Below are 19,390 nucleotides of genomic sequence, written 5' to 3' on the forward strand. Positions count from 1 at the left end.
GCCGCATTTTAAGGAAATCACATTTGACGTTTACTAAATAATATTTTTTACACCATCTCAGTGCACAAGTGTGAAGAAAAATTGAGGATTTTCCGTGATTAGAAGTATCTGAAAGTGTGATAAATAATCTGTATCGAGCGTGTAAGTATTAAATAAGGTATTTCTGAGGGATTTGATGAATTTACATGCCGAAAACACACTGAAAGTGAATGTTTTTGTGTCTGCAGCGCAATGGCCGATTATTCCTCACTCGAAGAACAGAGTCTGAGGGAGTGCGAGAACTACATCCAGACCCACAGTATTCAGCAGATTCTCAAGAATTGCATCGTGCAGCTGTGCGTACGACAACCTGAGAATCCCATCTCATTTCTCCGACAATACTTTCAGCGACTGGAGCGCGTAAGTTGATGGCCTCAATTTTTTTTCACACGCTCTCTTTTTCCGGAAGCATTCCCGGATGCATGTTTTGCCCCAAATGTGGGTCATTGGGGGATTCCACGGCACTGCTCAGGGGGTAGATAGATCCCCAATAATGTTGCAAATGATATACAAAGGATAGAACAATCTGACTTTGTGCCATTTTGGGGGAATTAAACAAAACCTTGAAACCTCGCATACATTGAGGCTGACAAGCCCAAGAGATTGGCCATTTCAGAGGCATACAGAGGGCACATCACCCACCATATGACGCAGAGAGAGAGATGTGTGGAGAAAAAAGTCGAAAGTGCGCGATGGTGGAGCAGCGATATAGAGTAGAAGCTCACTCAAAATCCGGTAATTTCCAGAAAACCCCATCATCGGTAATCACGTGTGTGGGTGAGCGATTCCGATGCGTAATCTCCGCCAAGTCTCGAGCGTCAGTGTGAATTAAACACTTCACTGCAGATCAAACAATTCTCATCCTCACTTACAAAAAAAAAGTTTGCACAGAGGCTGAGAAAATCTCCCTTTTGCTGTATATAAGACATCAAAATCCGCCCCATTTCTCATTAATGTCGGGGAGGGTGTCGTCCTTCATTGGTACCCGGGGATTAGGGTAAAAACATAAGACCACGATAAGATTGCTGCCTCAATCTTGTCGCTTTATTCATTGAAAAACACCCACAAAGAACGCTGTTTATCTTCTCACAGTAGCTAATGCTGTAATATGTATTGCTAACTGTTTTACAGAGTGGTGCGAGAGATTCTCCAAAGATTCTTATCGGAGATTGTACTCCAAAAAATATCCTTAAAATTTAAACATTTACAAAATTAGACTTAAGAATCAGAATTATAATATAAAAAAACGAGATTTTTACAATTTATTAATCAGTATTTGTCTTTCTTTCTTATCAATTTGTTAATATTTGCCGTGTTTATATTTCATTCAATTTATTAATGAGTTTGCTATTTTTTTTTTAGAGCTATAGAAAGGTTATCAAATATTTCAGGGATCTTTAGAATATTCTAACAACATCATGTAATTTACTTCTGGTATGAAATTCCTGTGATGGTTACAGTGTTATCGTCAGGAGACCTTCAATTTACAGAACATAATAAGTCATCCACAGACTACATGAGATTCTCTGAGGCTTTTGCCTTAATTTCTTGCCTAAAGTCGTGACTTTTTCACAACATAGATAAATTCATGAACAAATAAAGTCAATGGATATGTGAAGACTTAAGGCGCAATTTAATTATATTTCCTGTCTTATGCATGCTTACTTCTCGTACCTATTTTATACATAAATATTTTATGTTCTATACACGAGATAAATTTTCAGAATACCCTGAAAGGAAATTCCTCAGGCGATTGTTGGAAATTTCTCCGATAAAACGAGCACTTTATTCATATAATTCTTTGCCCTGTTTTCCAACACATTAAACAAATTCTATTGAGAATAATTTACTTAGTCGGTGTACCATTTTGTATTCAAAAATTCTCTTGTGATGAATCAGTATCTGAGTAAACCCAGAATATTATAAATTAATCGCAATGATACAGCAATATTGAACTTTGAGAAGAAAATAACTTTTGATGGTTAATTTATAATTTATAATCTTTATTCAATCAATTTCTAATTTAGCAAAATGCTGTTAGAGAAACAAAACTCAAAGCTATGGTCTCAATTTAAAATTAAATGAGGAAAAAGGCAAAACTTTCTTCCGCCTTAAACAATTCAATGGCTTTTTTAGCTTAACTTTGCACGTGATTGCAATTAACTCTCACCAACACTCCTATACACCCTGTTATAACTTTGGGTTTAGAATTAATTTTCCCTACATAAAATCTTTTGCAAGAAAAAAAAATCTCATGAAGAAAATTGCTTCAAAATTTTATGCTCATCCCCACAGGATCCCCCCTTCCAACATCTCCTTTTCAATTATTCATTGCTGCCAAGTTTACGAAAAACGATGAATCTCCAGTGACTTCCTGCGTGAGACACGAAGTTTGAGAAAAAAATACCTATCTTGCAAAATTTCTCACAGTAAATTCCACGAATTCATCGCATAAAGTTCCCATGTGGATTTCTTCAGTGTATCTTTAATACCTTTAAGTTTATTGTGTGACTATAAGTTGAATCCCACATGTGGGGCCTCTTCACCGCTTAATCCCATCTTCATCCCGCAAATTGCTCCGGTGGGGACGATGGTGGCTCAATCAAAATTTACGATGCTTTTCCTGACCTTTGGCTAACACGCCCACGCCAAGCACGACAAATTGAGTGATTAAAAGGACGCTCCATTTGATGGTTGTGACGAAGGAATTCGTGGAATTCAACTGTGAGAATGGCCTCAAGAAAATTGTGCAATTGCGTGAAAAGAGGCACGAAAAGGGTTTGCATTTTTTTCCCCTTCTTCGTGCTTCCATTACGTTTGAGAAAATCAACAAGTGGCTAATGATTTTTTCCTGCTTCTGCACTTTTCTCCATTACACCTCAATAATTCAACGGAAAATCCCTCCTTGGCTTTCCACACCCAAATGGCGTCATTAAATGCGGAAAATCGATTAGAGAAAAGATTTTTTTTTATTCCTAAAAGCATTTTGCAAATTCTTCTTTGACAAAAATTGTGGAAATTTCAATCAAAGTGGATGGGGGAAGAGAGAAAGAAAAAAAGCTTCGTGTTGAAAGCAAAGAGAATTTGTAAGCAATTTCCATTGAAAGTCTATTGAATTGCGGTTACGGTTGTGGGTGGGTGGTGGGGGGAGTAGGAAACGGAAACCACCCCCCCCCTCCTTGAATTGATTTCTCTGTGACATTCCTCCCCCGTAAACTCTGACACAAGAAGGCCAACGAATTTTTCTTCCTCCTGGATAATGGGCATTCATGACGTAATTTCCCATCATTTTTCACGCGATCCCCTTGTCACCCCCAGGCGGAGTGTGTGTGTGCCAAAGAAAAAGGATCTTTTTGTGGTGAAGAGGGTGCGTCATTGAGGGATTAGGAGACACAAAATGATATACAGTGAAAATAGCAATGACTTGGAATTCAATCGATGTAGGGTGATTTATAATTTTTGCATTAATTTAATCATTTTATTATATTTCAATTTTAAACTTTAACATAAAATTATAAACAAAGATTGTTTTTTTTTGTTTCTTAAAAAATTCTCTGCTATAATATAAAATATTTTGTTTTAAGAACTTTAATTTAAAAGCAAATTAAATTAACTTAATCGATCCCTAAATTTCAAAATCCTAAAATTACTTTTGAAAATTTTAAATGGAAAATGCTTCCTCTAAGGACATTTATCCATTAAAAAGTTCTCAAAGTTTAATTAGAAAGCCAAAGATAGTGAGATAGTGCTCTTCAGTAGTTTAAATGCTTTTCTGAGTAATACCATCTCCGCCCAACTTGAACAACGTGCTAATATTTCTTCCCCATTGGGGGTAATCAAGCTGCGAATAATTTCCACTGAGGATTTTCACTTAATAGCCTGCAATTCTTCTTTTCTTAAACCACGCAGTAAAGATATCGGAATAATAAATCACCATGGTCGTAAAGACTCCCACAGATTGTTCTATATTGTACCGACTCTATACTTAACTGCTAAATTTCTTATCATCTCTGCTAAAAGAGACAAAAGCATTCCCATGTAAGTCTTGTGAATAATTGAGATGTTATGTTGTCGAGGACTTTGGAGCTCACTAGACAAACAATATTTTGCTATAATAAATTTTCTAGGTCAAGTGTAGTGCAATTTTGTGATTGACTACCCCCTCCGCAATGGGGAATGTATAATGCTGGGCCACATATAAAGAATCAATTGCAAAGAGAAAAGAGAGGCAATGTGAGAGAGATTTTTCACGCCTGCGTAAATATTCTGTGTTTGTACCTTTTTGCTAGATTTATTGCATTATAGATGTGAGATTCTTCTGTGAAAACAAATAATTTCCATGAATTAGGCAATGCTTGAGGATGAGTATGAAGATGCTGTGAGTATGCTGTGTGTGTGTGTGATACGAGGAGGAGGATTATTATTTTGATGTGGTTGAGAAGAGGTGGATGTGAATGATGTTTTTATTGGCTCAACATGCGTATAATGAGGTATGAAAAATTGAGTAGTGCTTCCTCCCCGTATTACCTTCCTACAAAATCCTCAGCTAAGCTTTTACTAAGCTTGTACTAAAGGGTCGGGGTATGGAGGGAATGTTAAAGTGTTTCATGGGGCGGAAAGAAAAGTTTTCGCGTCTCTGTGACGCCTGTCGCAATTCTATGCAAAACTGCCATTTGGACAAAGTGGAATGGAGGGGAATGTGGGGTGACTGAAGGGGACTTTTCTCTGCCTTTGTCACCTATATTGTCCTCTCTTCCACCCCAAATTGTGTTGGGGAGTTTGTATAGGGTGATGTGTTTCAATATAGGGTACCTACTCAACTAAAAATTTATTCAACAGGAGATTATTTTTCTTTTCTTGTGAAAAACTTTCCTTATTGTTGAATGAATTAATAAATATTTCCTTATTCAAAATGAGAAAAATAAAACACAAAGTCAAGAGTAAAAGAAGAAAATTAAATTGCAATAACAATGGTAAAAGGATAATGAAGATGGAGCTTATATCTTCCTGTAAACTTTATTCTTCTTAAATATTTTTATCATTTTTATTCTTTAACACAACTTTGATTCTATTCATCCCATTTGCCGAATTAATTTAGAGTTCTTCAAAATGTATCTCAAATTAAAATAATTTGTCTATAATAATGTTCTTCATATGAGGAACTAAATTGGGAACATATTACCCTATTGATTGTTGGGAATAATGTCTCGTGGGCTCGCTCTTCGTATACATATGTATAATGGGGGCTTGAGTCTCTCTTGCTCTCTCAAGTTCTGCGTATGTGTGTAAATGTGTTGGAAAAGCTCTCTCTTTGAGGTTTGTGCCTCTGGCTTGTGATGCGAGGGACTCTGTTAGATTTTCGCGAGTGCTTCTTGGGTGTAGTTCTGTGGGAAACTCTATGGGTGGCACACAGTTAATTTTCTCAATGGTAGCTCGTTTGTGGTGGATAATGGTGTAAAGAGGGAAAAAGGGGTAGAAGCTCACGAAGGTTTTTTGTGTGTGAAAGTTGGTGGGTTTTCTATTTTCTTCATCTTTTGCTAATTGAATGAAAATATTTTCTGTTTTTCCACCCATTTAATATTTTTTTCCCTCTTTGTTCCCTTCTCTATCGCTCGAAAGAGTGCTACTTTGTAATCCCTTTTCTCTGATATGTTTTTTTCCTTGTTGTATTTTGTGGAAAAATTCTCATGAAGTATATGCGGGAAAAATCTACCCCTTTAATATTTGATTTATAATGTAAAAGTTGACTGCTTTCTCACAGTGATTGTGCCTGTGTGTGGTGAAATGAATGTTTTTTCCCCGTTGACCTTCACATACATTTTCTTTTTAAAGAATGAATTCACATTTTTTTTGTTTGGTGTGTAAATTAATTGGCGGCTTTTGCGGCATTTGATTTGTTGACTATTCTCAGCGATGTATCCATTTCTACCGTCGCAAATTGCACGTGAGATAAAAATCTTGCCATAGTCATCCATTTAAAATTAGCAACAGATGGCGCGATAAAAAGAACTTGTCCCTCTAGTGGGAAAATCGTATTTTTAAATTGCATTGAAATATTTTTGCTAGCTGAAGAATAATTAACATCTATAAATGAGAGATTTAAAAAAAAAAATTTATCCAGTCAATTGTTAAATTTAAATAAACTTAAAGAAACGTTCAAAAAATTTACAATTTATTTAATTGTATGAAAACGCACCGGATTTGCGGTTTAACATTGTTAACAAAGTTAATCAATAAATTAATTTACTTTTATTTGTAGGCCAAATATTTATTTGCACACCAAAGTCTTTTATCCAAAAATAAAGTGAGAATAACTGTGTGAATTATTGTGTTTGTGTTGCTTTATTTTCCCTTTTCAGTAAATTCTATAAATAATAAATAATTTGTTCAGTCAATGATGTATTCTATATGACAATTGCATGCACTTTCCAATGATTTTCTCAGAGCTAAACGATTGAATGAAGCAGCAAAATACGATGGGGAAGGGGAAGCTTCATTAGTAATTTCCGTTCTACCAATAACTTTTTCCAATGACGAAGAACTTTACGAAAATTGACACGGAGATTGCCTCCAAGTTGCTTCCTTCTTAATTCTTCCCTTCGCATCCTCTAATTTAGGGCTTATAGAAAGATTTTCTATTGCTTGAACCGCATTGGCCTCAAATTGTTGATTTATTGCCCTTTTGAAAAAAAAATCCCTTCTTTCGCTATAGCTGTTGCTGATGCCCCCATATCCCCCATATTATTTGTGGTCATGATGTAAACACTTTCAACAAAGTTTCATTTTGATTTTTAAAAATTGCTCCAACAGTGGTGGACGGATTTATCGTACCCAATTGTTTGTTTTTGTTTGAAATTTCCGCCTTTGAACCATCTTACTCTCGTAATGGGTAGTGTTATTGTTTTCTTCCGTAAATACCTGGGATATTTTAAGTATAATTGCTCTTGAAATGTGGTGTTTCCCGCAGAGAGATGATTTTATGCGTCAATTTGTTGGCAATTAGAGAAAACTCATCATGAAGGTTGGGCTCGCACACCACTAATGATTTTTGCAATAAAGCACAAAGAAATGAAAATTAAAATTTCTAATCTACCGCGTGTTGTATCTAGCTACTTCACAGCTATATGGGGAAAATTTTTAGCACTTTGGGAATTTCCGGAAAATCATTTAATTTTAGATTGTTTAATTTTAATAATTAATTTACTTGATTGAAAATAAATTGAGGATAATTGATTTCTCTTGCAATTCATACAAAAAGTTCATGATTATTTAATTTCAAAGTAGAGAGAGCTTTTCACAGCCAAAAGTGAAGAAAGGTGTCTATCAATTAAATCATTTAACACTATAAAGTTATTTTCTACAAACTGGAAGCTTTATTCTCTCTTGAGTGAGGATTGAACTTTAAAAGTTTGTTTAGACATCTGTGCTGTAAAGGTTGATGCTACAACCCGTAATTAATCCGTAACTCTCCGACGAAGGTCTTTTAATTTATTTAAGAAATATCAAAATCATCTTAATTCTCTTACGCTGAATATCTTTTAAGATATCTTCTTGTAATATTTCTCGTATAACCATTAATGAATTAGACTTGGTGATTACGTACCACACCGGAAAAGGGCAGAGACAGAAAGAGATGAAAAAAGTTTCCATGTTATTATCTTCCTTAATTAAATACATAAGAATTCATTGGGGATGAATTATGTTTCTTAATAAAGAAATCCAATTTCGTGACAGGAATTGCAAAACTGATTTTCCATCTTGTGTGCGGTGTGTTTGTTTTATTGTGTGTTTGAAATTCAAATTTACATGACCTTTCTGACACGCCATAATTTCGGGCAGAAATGCAAATGCAAGATTGATGTAAGGTGGGTGGGCTCTTGGTGTGTTCATATTATCTTTTGAGCTTGAACGTGAAAATCCATAATATCGGGAAATGTCTCGTAGTTGTCTTGTTGGTTTAAATAGGGTGGAAATTTAATACATATAGAGCAAACGATGGTGTAGGACAAGAAATGCCATAAAACTCTCTATCACCACTCTATATAGCACACGAGCAATTTCTTCACTCTTGTTACTGTTTACTTCTCTCGGTTTTTTTTCTGCCTGCCTTGGTAAATTTATGGGAGTCATCATAAGGAAAATATTGATATTTTCTCACATTTTTTTTTGTCCCATTTCACGTTGTTCCTTCGCCACTCGTAGGCAGAGCCATTAGATTTCGGGTGTGAGGGGGGAGGGATAAAGGGAATAAAAATCTAATTATTTTTAGAACATTCGGACCATATAGGTTTTGATTTAATCCTCTTGCTTATGGCTTCAACCCCCACAGAAATTTTCTTTTTCCTTGCTATATCGTGGTGTAGGGTGAATGGGTTATTTTGCGAAATTGTGTGTGCTTTATATAATTTTGTGTGCTAGATTTTTTCCTCCTCATTTTTTTTTTCTTATGGTTTTCATACTCATCCGTGATATTCTTTTAGTGAGTGTTTTCGTTTGCCTTCCATTTCAATTAAATTTTTCTTCCAAGAGGGATTACACGCTGGAGATTGATTGATCGAAAGGGGGAAAAGATTTCGCAAAAGACGAAAAAAAAATTGGAAATAAATTGCGTGGAAATACGATAAAAAAGGCAAGAAATATTAAAAGAAAAGGTGTATGAAGAATGACTTCAAAAATACACGTAAGAATAAATTTTATCTAACTTGTGGATAGATGTTAGTTGAAAAATTCTTATTAGATGATTTTTGTTCACTTCTTTAGTTAAACAACAACTATCTTATCACTTTCAAACACACTGTAAGTCTCTTCTTGTGTTTAGAAGATTTTATATTCACACACTTTCTTTTTTTTCTCAAAGTTCTTGTCATAAGTTTCTTTTTTATAATATATGCAGCATTTTTTTTTATTTTTACAAATATACAAAATTTATAATTATTCTTTTATGCTTGCCATGTGTAGGTGGAATGATATATTCCGAATGTGTTTTCTCAGCAACAAACTTTATACTGTGAGATGGAAAAGCGAAAGAATTGGTCTCACGATGATTTTCTTCGGGTTTTTTTCTGAATGTGGTCGAAAGGAGATTTTTGTCAATGTGGGCACATAGCCAGAAAAGCTCTCCACAGAATTTGGAACAGGGTTCCTAAGAAGATTTGTAGATTCGTATTTTATCTTTAAAGAAAAATAAATAAACTGTGTAAAATGACATTTACATAAGCCATATAAAAAGCTTTTTTTTGCTTCAACAGAGACTGCAGATTTCTCATTTAAATTGAAGATTAACAAAAACAGATTGTGATTACGTAAATTATTAGTGTGCCTCATCTAACTATACGTAATAGATGGTTTTCGTTAATGCGAAAAACATTTAGCATTCATTTCTTTAACTCAATTTTTGTTCTTCAAATTATGGTTTATAATTTATTTAGATTTAAGGCTCAAATTGCCACCTACGGTTTTTTAAAGACTTTCTTTTTAAGATTAACGTCAAGAGCTGGATCTGAATGGGATAGCAATAAAGAAAGATCAGAATGCTAACATTACAAAGAAGTTAGCTGTAAAACCTTTTAAGAAATTTTAGGTTAATTTTCAAACTTAAATTTCTAGTATGCAGTACTATGTGCATTCTTCCTGGATTGAGACACATTTTGAATAACTTTTTTTGTAATTTTAAGTAATTTTCTTTGGGTTTTATAAAAGTTTGACCTATAATAATTTGGCCCTTATTAAGGCATAAAAACCCTATTATCTATAAAACTTTCTCCATTGTCCCTGTGTTCCTTTTTCTTCAAAGGAATAAAAGACACTTTAACTGAAGAACTTCTTCCCTCCCCACTCTTTCTCACAATTTTCACAAAAGCCCGATCAAAACGGTATAAGTCGGGAAAATATCGCAAGAAAAGTTGTGCGCTCTTGAGAATATTATGTGTGTGAGACTGAGAAGGAGAATCCTACCGAAGATTGCGGGAACATAATGCGAATAAAGTTGTGAACAAGAGTCACTTCAGTATCGTACTTCAATTCATCACGAGAAGATTCACGTATAACGGAGGAAAATTCAAAGCAGTAGTTAGGAAAGCAAAAAAAAAACTCTCCTAAAAAAATAAAGAAACTTACCTTGTGCTCACCTTGGTCTTGCGCTTAATTTGGATCTCATTTGAAATAATACTCTTTATTTCTCTAAATAAGTGATCTTCAAGGTGAGATTGGGTTTTTATTAATCAAATTGCGATCCTCCCTACACAGTTTCTTTCGACCAAAGAGATTTATTTGCAAAATGTTGTGTGTCTATGAGAGTTGGGAAAAAGTGATGTTCAAATATATAATGTAGAGCGCGTGGATTAATATTCAAAAAAGATTTATAAATAATATATACTGAAAATTTTTTGGAAGTATTTCAGATAATATTTAAGTTTGTGAGTGACGTCTTTTTGTGTTACTTAACGACATTATATTTCTATTTTTGTCTACTAATTAATTATATTTTATTGGATTCCTCCTGGTCTCTGACTTTTTCTCTTAACAAACTGGCCTGAGCTATACAAAAGTGTGAATTTCTGTATCATTTAGCTACTAAATGGCTCTTCTCTTATGTAAGAATCATGTGAATTATCTTCTCTTTTTTCTCTCACAAATTTCATCTTTCACAACTTTCTTGTATTTCGGTTTGGAAAAAAAAACTTTTAAGGGGTTTTCTTAGAGATTTCTTTTTTTTCTCTATTTAATTTGTTGTTGGAGTTTTCTTCTTAAATCTGTAGCGAACGTGATAATGGGTTTAACTTGAAAGTTTAATACCTTTTGAGAAAAACAAGCAGGTGCAATGATGTCACCTTTGCGTTTGACTTTATTAATTTAAGGAATATGTAAAAGCTAGAATAGAGCTAGAAATCTCTAGAACCATTTGAACTTATGTTCTCTCTCTGGCCTCAAATATAAATTGTTTAAAATTCCATTCTAATTATTTAGTTGTTTAGGAGAAAATAGAATAATTAAATACAAGAGTTAACACACCATAATAATTGTCTAAATTAGACTGATCATGTTATCTTATTTGGTAAAGTTTCATGTTAAAATTAGTGATTCGAGGGATTTTCTAAACAAAATGCTTAAAGGTTTCTCATCTCAAGCGTCTCATGCTAACCGCATTATATGAATATAAACTCTTGTACGTGCAAATAAACATTCAAAGCTCTTCTCGCGAATCGCGAACAACTCACATGTTTTATTATGTTGTTATATCAAACAGCTTATTGAGATTTATTTTTACCAGTATATAACCCTTTTGCAATTCTCAAAATTGTCCTCTTAAAAGGAAATTGACGAAAGCTCAAATAAAATTTTACGATGGAGTTACCCAGCTAGCCTCTTGTGGCTGTGGCTCCTGTGGCTGCTACGGGGATCCACAGTAGCGCCACCAGACAGTCCCAATTCGTGGCTCTTTCAGTTTTTGCCGTGACCGAAATTGGCGGCCACAGGGGACCCACGAATGGTTACAAATTGTGACCATGCAGAATTCAATGAATCTTGAAAATCGTATTTCACGTATTTAACACCAATTTAATGTAACAGAAATGTTACAATTTCAGATAGATATTACTTATAAATCGATATCAATCGGAAAAGTATAGAATTTTAAGAGAATTAAACATTTTTGTAAAAACGGCCACGAGAGGGTCCCAGAGCAGCCACAGCGAGGACGAGACGTTTACAATTTATGTGAAATATTAGCAGTTTTTTAATTTTTCTTGAAAATAAAATATCTGGGCATCTTTAGTATGTTGATAACAACTGATAAATATCATTTTATCTAAAATACAAAGAAAAAAATTTTTTTTTAATCAGCCACAAATGTATAGTCACAGGGGGTCCCCTTTTTTTTGGTTCGTGGCCGCCCTGTGGCTCCTATTTTGGGAAATTTCCCAAAATAATTTTTTGAGCCACCACCGCGGCGCTAGTTATGTTGAGATATTTCTGTGTGAAAGAGAGGCACATAAACGTCATATTCCTATACTTTTCATACACATTAGAGTAGATTACTTGGTGACAGACCCAAAATGCATTAGGGAGACAAGGATAGAAAAGTGAAACAAATATATATCCGCAAGCGGTGCGCGAACCACGTGGACGGCCACTACGCGGTCACCACACGGCCACAGCGATCCTAAGAAGTGCATGACGTCACGACGATGCTTCTCACTTACAAGAGCAATGATTCTCCGGGAGATCATTGCCAAATGAGTTTAAAATAAAAATATTAGAAAAAAAATATTTTTATATTTTTGAATTAAAATATGCTCTTATATTAATTGAAATAATTAAAAATTATCCGATGATACTTTATTAAATTTTTCGCGTTTTTTATTACATTTTATCAATGTCCTCCCTAATGACTAATTATATTTTTTGCGACCGTTCAAACTAAAAATCATAGTTCTTCATTTTTTGTCAGAAAATAAATTATCTTTAAAATAAAAACCACTCAATCGATATTTGATTACGTCCAAGAGAGAAAGAATTATGTTTTACCGCACCTACTAAATATCAAATTAAATAGAATTTTCAATCTTAATCTTAGGCATGCATTTAGGTAAAAGTTTTAACACTTCCTTTAGTTGAGACAATTGCAGGTAATAAATGGGTTTTATGGTATTGTACTGCCGAAAGGCTTAGTAGGGAAAACTAAAAGATTATGCTCCAGGTAGCAATTCGAGCAGCACATGGGCATCAATGCATTGTTAATATTGGAAATACCCAAATGTTTTGAAAAAAGAGTTTTCTTAAACTTTGCAAACGCACAGAAAAATATTTGCACCGCATTTTCAGTTTTTAGTTTTTGCAATAGCTACCAATTTTTCATAAGCCTACGAGAATAATGTTGGTAATGGTTCCCTATTAAGCCCATATGAAGCACGTGGAAAAATATCATTACAAATAATCTCATTTTCTTTATAATCCTGGACATTTATTGGCATAAAACAATGCCAAGACCCTTCAAAAAGGGTTTAGTTTAGGTTTTGATCAATTTTTTGCAATTTTATTATTTTACCCCAAAAATCATCAATTTTAAATCATTTAATTAATAAAATTGCATTTAAGACCCGCATTTTGAGATTATTCATTAAATTTCAAGACGTAAAGTGGATATCGCCTTTATTTCTGAATGGTTGATATCCCGAAAATCTGATTACAAAGTTATGATAATTCTTTGACATATTATTGTATATTTCATGAGGGAATATACCATCGCCATGCCCTCTATGTATGTTGTAGAAATATATTTTGAAAGAATATTTTTGGGATATTTTTGTGGGAAATTTTTCTGGATGCTTGCGCCGTAGCCACGAGCCATCCACAGAGGGGACGTCACAGTGACCGGTCACGATTTATTCCCCATTTGTATGTCACCTGACCGTGTGGTGGCTGCCTGGTGGCGCCACAGGGGCCACCCATGACTGCCACGAACCGCGTGGTGGCTGCTATTGGTGTGCTGGGTTACGTCAACAAAAACCTCCTAAATTTTTTTACTGGACGCCATCGTAACTTTTATATACCCTGCGGAGAGAATACTAATCGTGATTGTGACGAATGTCTTGGAGTTTAAGCATTTTCTTCTTCATATCTAATCACCTCTCCTAAGGTCTAGTAGATTGGTGTAATCAAATTTCGTGTTAGTTCGTTGGACAAATGAGAAGAGCGAGCAGTTGAGGCAAAGAGAAAAAAGCGCGTGCAAAGATAAAAAAAAATTCATTTTTGCATTTTAAAAAATTCATCAAAAAGTTTATTTTGTGGAAAAAACGGGAAAACTTGTGTGCAGAAAGAAAAATAGGTATATCTTGTGAAAAATTTAGGAGAAACGGAAGAGAGGGCTGTAAAAGTGTGTTGTGTGTGCTATATGGGTTTGGGGATTAAAAAGCGGAGTCTTTAGTGGTATGATTGAAGATGAATATTACATCATATATGTGGAGATGGTGGAAAAAGAATTTTTCGTAAGGAGAGCATATAATATATGAGTGAGAGGCATGAAAACAATTTTATTTGTAGCTTGTCGCCTTTTGCTATTTCTGTTCGGGTGTCTCTCGATCGACGGGCATGTGTTTGATTGTATAGTTGCGGAGACGTTGGAGAGGCGCACTGCCATATAGTGTCCAACATAGCTCCAGCTTTTTGTGTAGGCGTCAACCAAGTGGCACAATTTTAGATTGAAATTAATAATACAAGAAGGAAAAAAAAGTATTTCTGGCATTTGCTCTTCAAAAAATATTATGCGCGATTGTAAAACAAAGATAAATTATGGAAAAAATGCAATAGACTAAAATATGAAGAAAAAATGGTTTCATTTTCTTTTCAGGAGCAAGCGAAATTGGACGCAAACAAACAAGCAACCAGTCCAGAAGAGTGTGAGGATTTGAGCCCAATGCCACAATCAACAGCACCGCCAGTTAGACGGCGTGGTGGAATTTCCGCGGAGCCCGTGACAGAGGAAGATGCCACGAGCTATGTCAAAAAGGTTAGTTGTGTGGCCCCGTAGGAAGAATTTTCCAATGATATTCCCATAAATAATAAATTTTCACGCCTTGAGCGATTCGCAATGCGAAGTTTTGTGTGGAATTTTGAAGAGATTCCCGACAAAAAAGTTGTAAATTATTGTGATTTATGATACCTTAAATATTTTGCAAAAGTTCTTTTCCTGGTTAAAGGAATTTTATGAAACAAAGAATTTTTATTTAGAGAAATTTTTTTTTAATTAGAAAACGGAAGAAAATAATGTTAAAGACATCTCAGAAATATTAAATTTTAAATATTGTTAGAGAGAAAAGTTATTCTCCAGAATTTTAGAAATAAATTGTTGCATTTAAAGTTCAGTCAAATATTTTTTTCAGCTAAAAAAGTTCTAATTAAAGTGATTCGCTTTTCATTGTAAAATAAATTTATTTAGATTTTTTTTCGTACATACAACAGAGAGAGATAAAAACAAACAAAAAATTAGTTAAAATACAAATCCATCAGCATAGAAAAAGCTTTTGTGCTTTTAATTAAAACAACGGGAAAATAGAATAAAATATATTCTCTTTTTTCAGTTTTATGTATTTTTCTTGTTTATAGTTTTATAAACAAAAAACGGGTACACCGTTAAAATTGTTAATTAAATTTTTTATTAGTTGGACATTGTATAATATTTTGTTTTAATTTGTAAAATAATTTGTAGAGTAATTGGCAAAATAAACATCAGGGGAGTGCTTTAATTAAAAGTCCTTTTGTACAGCGTCCAATTTGCATTAAAATTAAATTGATTAATGCTTTTTTGGAGGGAAGGTATTCCGAGAATGATTCTATTTGGCACACGGTGAATGCACTAAATTTACATTTCCTAGGTATCCACCAAAATTATCATGTATGCACTCAATGGAACTACTGAAATTTACATGTTAGATCCTCCGGGTACCTGCTGGTCAAATATTTGCGGTGTGCACTGAACTGAATTTAATTCACTCATCCCTCACATGAATAAAAAAAATCAATATTTACTTTTAAAATATTACACAAAACCCCAAAATTATTATATAATTCATGATTTTTAGTGCGAGGAAATCATTTTCCACGAATGAGTTTTCAATTTAATATTTTTATGAGATGAAATTTGATTATTCTTCCGGGATGGGGGGAATGTGAAGTACCAAATCATGCTCAAGTAGGTACTTTGGCAAGGATAATATGTAACTATATGTAATAATGTGTATGTACGTTAGAGGGTTAGATGTGGTGGAGCTTTTAGGCTGCAATATAATAACGTATCTTGTTAACCTTTATTCATGGAGATGGATTTTATATGTTATTATTTTAAACGATGTTACCTTTTTTTATGTTGCTTTGGTAGGTCGTTCCAAAGGACTACAAAACCATGGCGGCTCTCTCAAAGGCCATTGCCAAAAATGTCCTCTTCTCGCACTTGGATGAGAATGAACGATCAGACATTTTTGATGCAATGTTCCCGGTTAATTGCTTAACGGGTGAATCGATTATTCAGCAGGGGGATGAAGGTGATAATTTTTACGTTATCGACCAGGGTGAAGTTGAGGTAGGGTTGAAATTCTCACACAAGTTTATTTCTGTGACCAAAAAAAGAGAATCTCATTAATGTATTCCATATGTGCGTGCGTGTGTGTGTGTGGAAATTCCTTCCGGTGTGGTTTTAATACCTTTTCCAGGTGTTTGTAAATTCCGAATTGGTGACAACAATCGGTGAGGGTGGAAGCTTTGGTGAACTGGCACTAATCTATGGGACACCAAGAGCTGCAACGGTACGTGCAAAGACAGATGTTAAACTCTGGGGCATCGATCGTGATTCGTATCGACGCATCCTCATGGGTTCCACCATTAGGAAGAGGAAAATGTACGAGGAATTCTTGTCCCGCGTGTCAATTTTGGGTAAAGTGATAATAATTGATGTTTCCATCCGATGCCGCCTGTTTAATAATTCATTTTTGACCCATTTCCGCAACACAGAGAGTTTGGACAAATGGGAGAGATTAACAGTGGCAGATGCCCTCGAAACGGTCAGCTTTGAGGATGCAGAGACTATTGTGAAGCAAGGAGAGCCCGGTGATGATTTCTATATTATCGTCGAGGGATGTGCTGTTGTTTTGCAGCAAAAGGGCGAAGCTCAACAGGTATGTCCAATGTCCATTGGTTGGAGCTCTTTTTGTTTTTGCCCACCCGCCTTAAGCTATGTTTTATTACTATTGTGTGACACACACACAGAATGAAGAATCAGCTGAGGTGGGACGTTTGGGTCCGAGTGATTACTTTGGAGAAATTGCTCTTCTCCTGGATAGACCACGTGCTGCCACAGTTCAGGCCAGAGGTCCTCTCAAATGTGTCAAATTGGATAGAGCAAGGTAAAGTGGAATGATTTATATTACATTTCCCATAATGAAGGTTAAAGGTTGTCTTGGAAGTTTATGAGAAATGATGGAATTTATTCTTCATATCAAGACAGGATATGAATCATTTTTTTAAATTCAATTTAAATAATTTTTTTATTGTAGAATTTATATAAAATTAAAAGAAAAAGGAATTTTCTCAAAACTTTCACGACACCCTTATACCTTGTTCCAAATGAAATGAACCCTTTCCTAATATAAATATATTTTCTCCTTGATGAAATTCGTGCAGATTCGAACGTGTTCTGGGGCCTTGTGCGGATATTCTTAAGAGAAACATAACACAGTATAATAGTTTCGTCTCACTCTCTGTTTAAAAACAAACTATAATAATGCAGATTGCAAAAAGAAAGGACAAACAAATCTATGAGATATAACAAATTAAACAAAAAAGTGATTGCCTTTTACATACTTCTTCCTTCATTCGCATGAAAAAAGCCTCCATAGAAAATGTTTGCTATTATCGCAAAGAAAAAAAAACGCTATCGGATCACAAAAATGCATTTCATACTGTACACTGGATAACAAAACAAAAATTAATCAGAAAAAAAAAGAATTTAGAAGAAAAATTAGAATGAATATAAGAAAAATCTATAGGGAGGAAAAATTATTTAAAAACAAACAAAAAATATCTTGAATGTAGATGAAGAACATAAAAAAAAGTATACAAAAAATGGAGCAATTCGAGGAAGATGGGAATGAAAAATGATGTAGAAATTGACTTGCGATTTATGAATTTTTATATAGAACCATTTCAATGTATTTATGAAAGTTTTAGCATAATAGAAAATCATCTATCTCAAAAAAAGATTATAAATAAAAAATGTAGAAGAAAAAAAAAGATAGCACAGGGATACCCCATTCAGACTTTCTCAGAACATTACATAGGATTTGCTGGGCGGATTCATTGATTAAATCAAAGAAAATTAAAAAAAAAAACCTCATAGAAAGTTTTGTTTAATTACCTCTTTTTCAACATTTTTCCTTTCTCTTTCATCACTCCTTATTCTAAATTCAACAAAAAAAAAAGTACGAAGGTTTAATATTTTTTTTTAGTCTGAAATAGGAAACAAGAAAGGGAAGAAATAAGGAAGAACACACACACACACAATCTATAAAATATTCTTTGATATACTTAATGAGGAAAAAATGTGGAAGGGCAGAGCAACTAATTTATTTTAATATAATAGAGCAAGTATAAAAAAATCAATTTAAAAATAAAACACATGCATTAATGAACGTTAGAACCAAAATTAAATTTTTCGGATAAATTACTTTGCGTGACAAACCACCCGCTGGCGGGTTGAATAATCAAATTACGCATTAAAAAAATTATTTATTATACACGGTTCATCAACATCTTGTTGAAAAGGCGATTCAAAACCATTAAAAAAAATTAAATAAAAAAGAAAACTTTCGAGAGTTTAGTAATAAAAAGAAAAACTTTAAAATTGGAATTTAAAGAAAATCATGCATATTTAAAAAAAACATAATTTTATTAGCTGTAAATCAATTTAAAAAAATCATTGAAAAACATTTAAAAAAAAACATTGACGTATTGTAAATAAATGTGTATTAAAAATTTAAAAAAAAGAAAAGAAAATCAATAACTTGAATGGAGACCATTTACGAAGAAATTTCATTTGCATGGAAGAGAAAATCTTTGAGAAAAGAAAACAAAAACATTTACTTATTTAATACCATTTTAAATTAAAAGGAAAAAAATATCAATCTGTATAAGAGTGTAATAATGTAATTTAAATTTCGTGTTTATTTCCATATTTAATGGTAAAACATACAAAAAAACATTATACATAAAATGGAGGTTTTTGTGGTATAAAGACCGAAATAAAACAAACAACAGAATGTATAAATAAATTTTGAATCTTTTAAAATTACATCGCATACATTTTTTTTGGGGGGAAAATTTTATATTCTCTCTAAATTAATTTTTGTATTACATTTTTGAGTTTTTCTTTCCAACAACTGGTGTAAACATTTTCTTAACTTCATGTGCTTTCCTTCGTGAAGAAAATATTTTACATCGGGTGTCCCAAATTCAATGCAATTTAAGTAAAAAATTTAATGAATTTGAGACGCTTCAGCACGTGTTGCCAAAAACTAATTAAATTATTATCTCAAACATAATTAACAAGACATCAGTATTTATTGCGTATTGTGGTAGACCGTTGCCGTTTATGTCGCATGGATAAATTTGTCATGGATTTATTATTAGACCGCGATTGTTATGAGGTTTGTCGTGTGTGTAATATAAGAATTTATATGTAAAGAAAGCTTCTTCGGGAGCTTCACGGATGGGGGGAGAGCTTTCATTAACAGAACGCACATAATCTATTTTTGGTATCATGGCAAGTGCATTGGAGTGAAATAATGATGACTACAACACATAA

At 33.7% G+C, this 19,390-nt stretch overlaps 1 protein-coding gene across 4 annotated transcripts; it reads left to right on the forward strand.

Moving 5' to 3' along the window:
• The first annotated feature begins 3 nt into the window (after positions 1 to 3).
• On the forward strand, positions 4 to 18,877 carry LOC129793101 (cAMP-dependent protein kinase type I regulatory subunit). Of its 4 annotated transcripts, none has more exons than XM_055832717.1 (8): positions 4 to 141; positions 228 to 399; positions 14,387 to 14,545; positions 15,914 to 16,114; positions 16,245 to 16,464; positions 16,543 to 16,706; positions 16,798 to 16,934; positions 17,212 to 18,877. In XM_055832717.1, the coding sequence occupies exons 2-8, from the start codon at positions 232 to 234 to the stop codon at positions 17,294 to 17,296; spliced, it is 1,134 nt and encodes a 377-aa protein (XP_055688692.1). In that variant the 5' UTR covers positions 4 to 141; positions 228 to 231; the 3' UTR covers positions 17,297 to 18,877. The 4 variants fall into 4 exon arrangements, with proteins under 4 accessions (XP_055688692.1, XP_055688693.1, XP_055688694.1 ...); XM_055832718.1 differs by having other exon boundaries at positions 16 to 157; XM_055832719.1 differs by lacking the exons at positions 4 to 141; positions 228 to 399 and adding exons at positions 5,387 to 5,548; positions 8,567 to 8,719.
• Positions 18,878 to 19,390: the final 513 nt, after the last annotated feature.

The sequence above is a fragment of the Lutzomyia longipalpis genome, chromosome 3 (genome assembly GCF_024334085.1).
Source record: "Lutzomyia longipalpis isolate SR_M1_2022 chromosome 3, ASM2433408v1".
Lineage (NCBI taxonomy): Eukaryota > Metazoa > Arthropoda > Insecta > Diptera > Psychodidae > Lutzomyia > Lutzomyia longipalpis.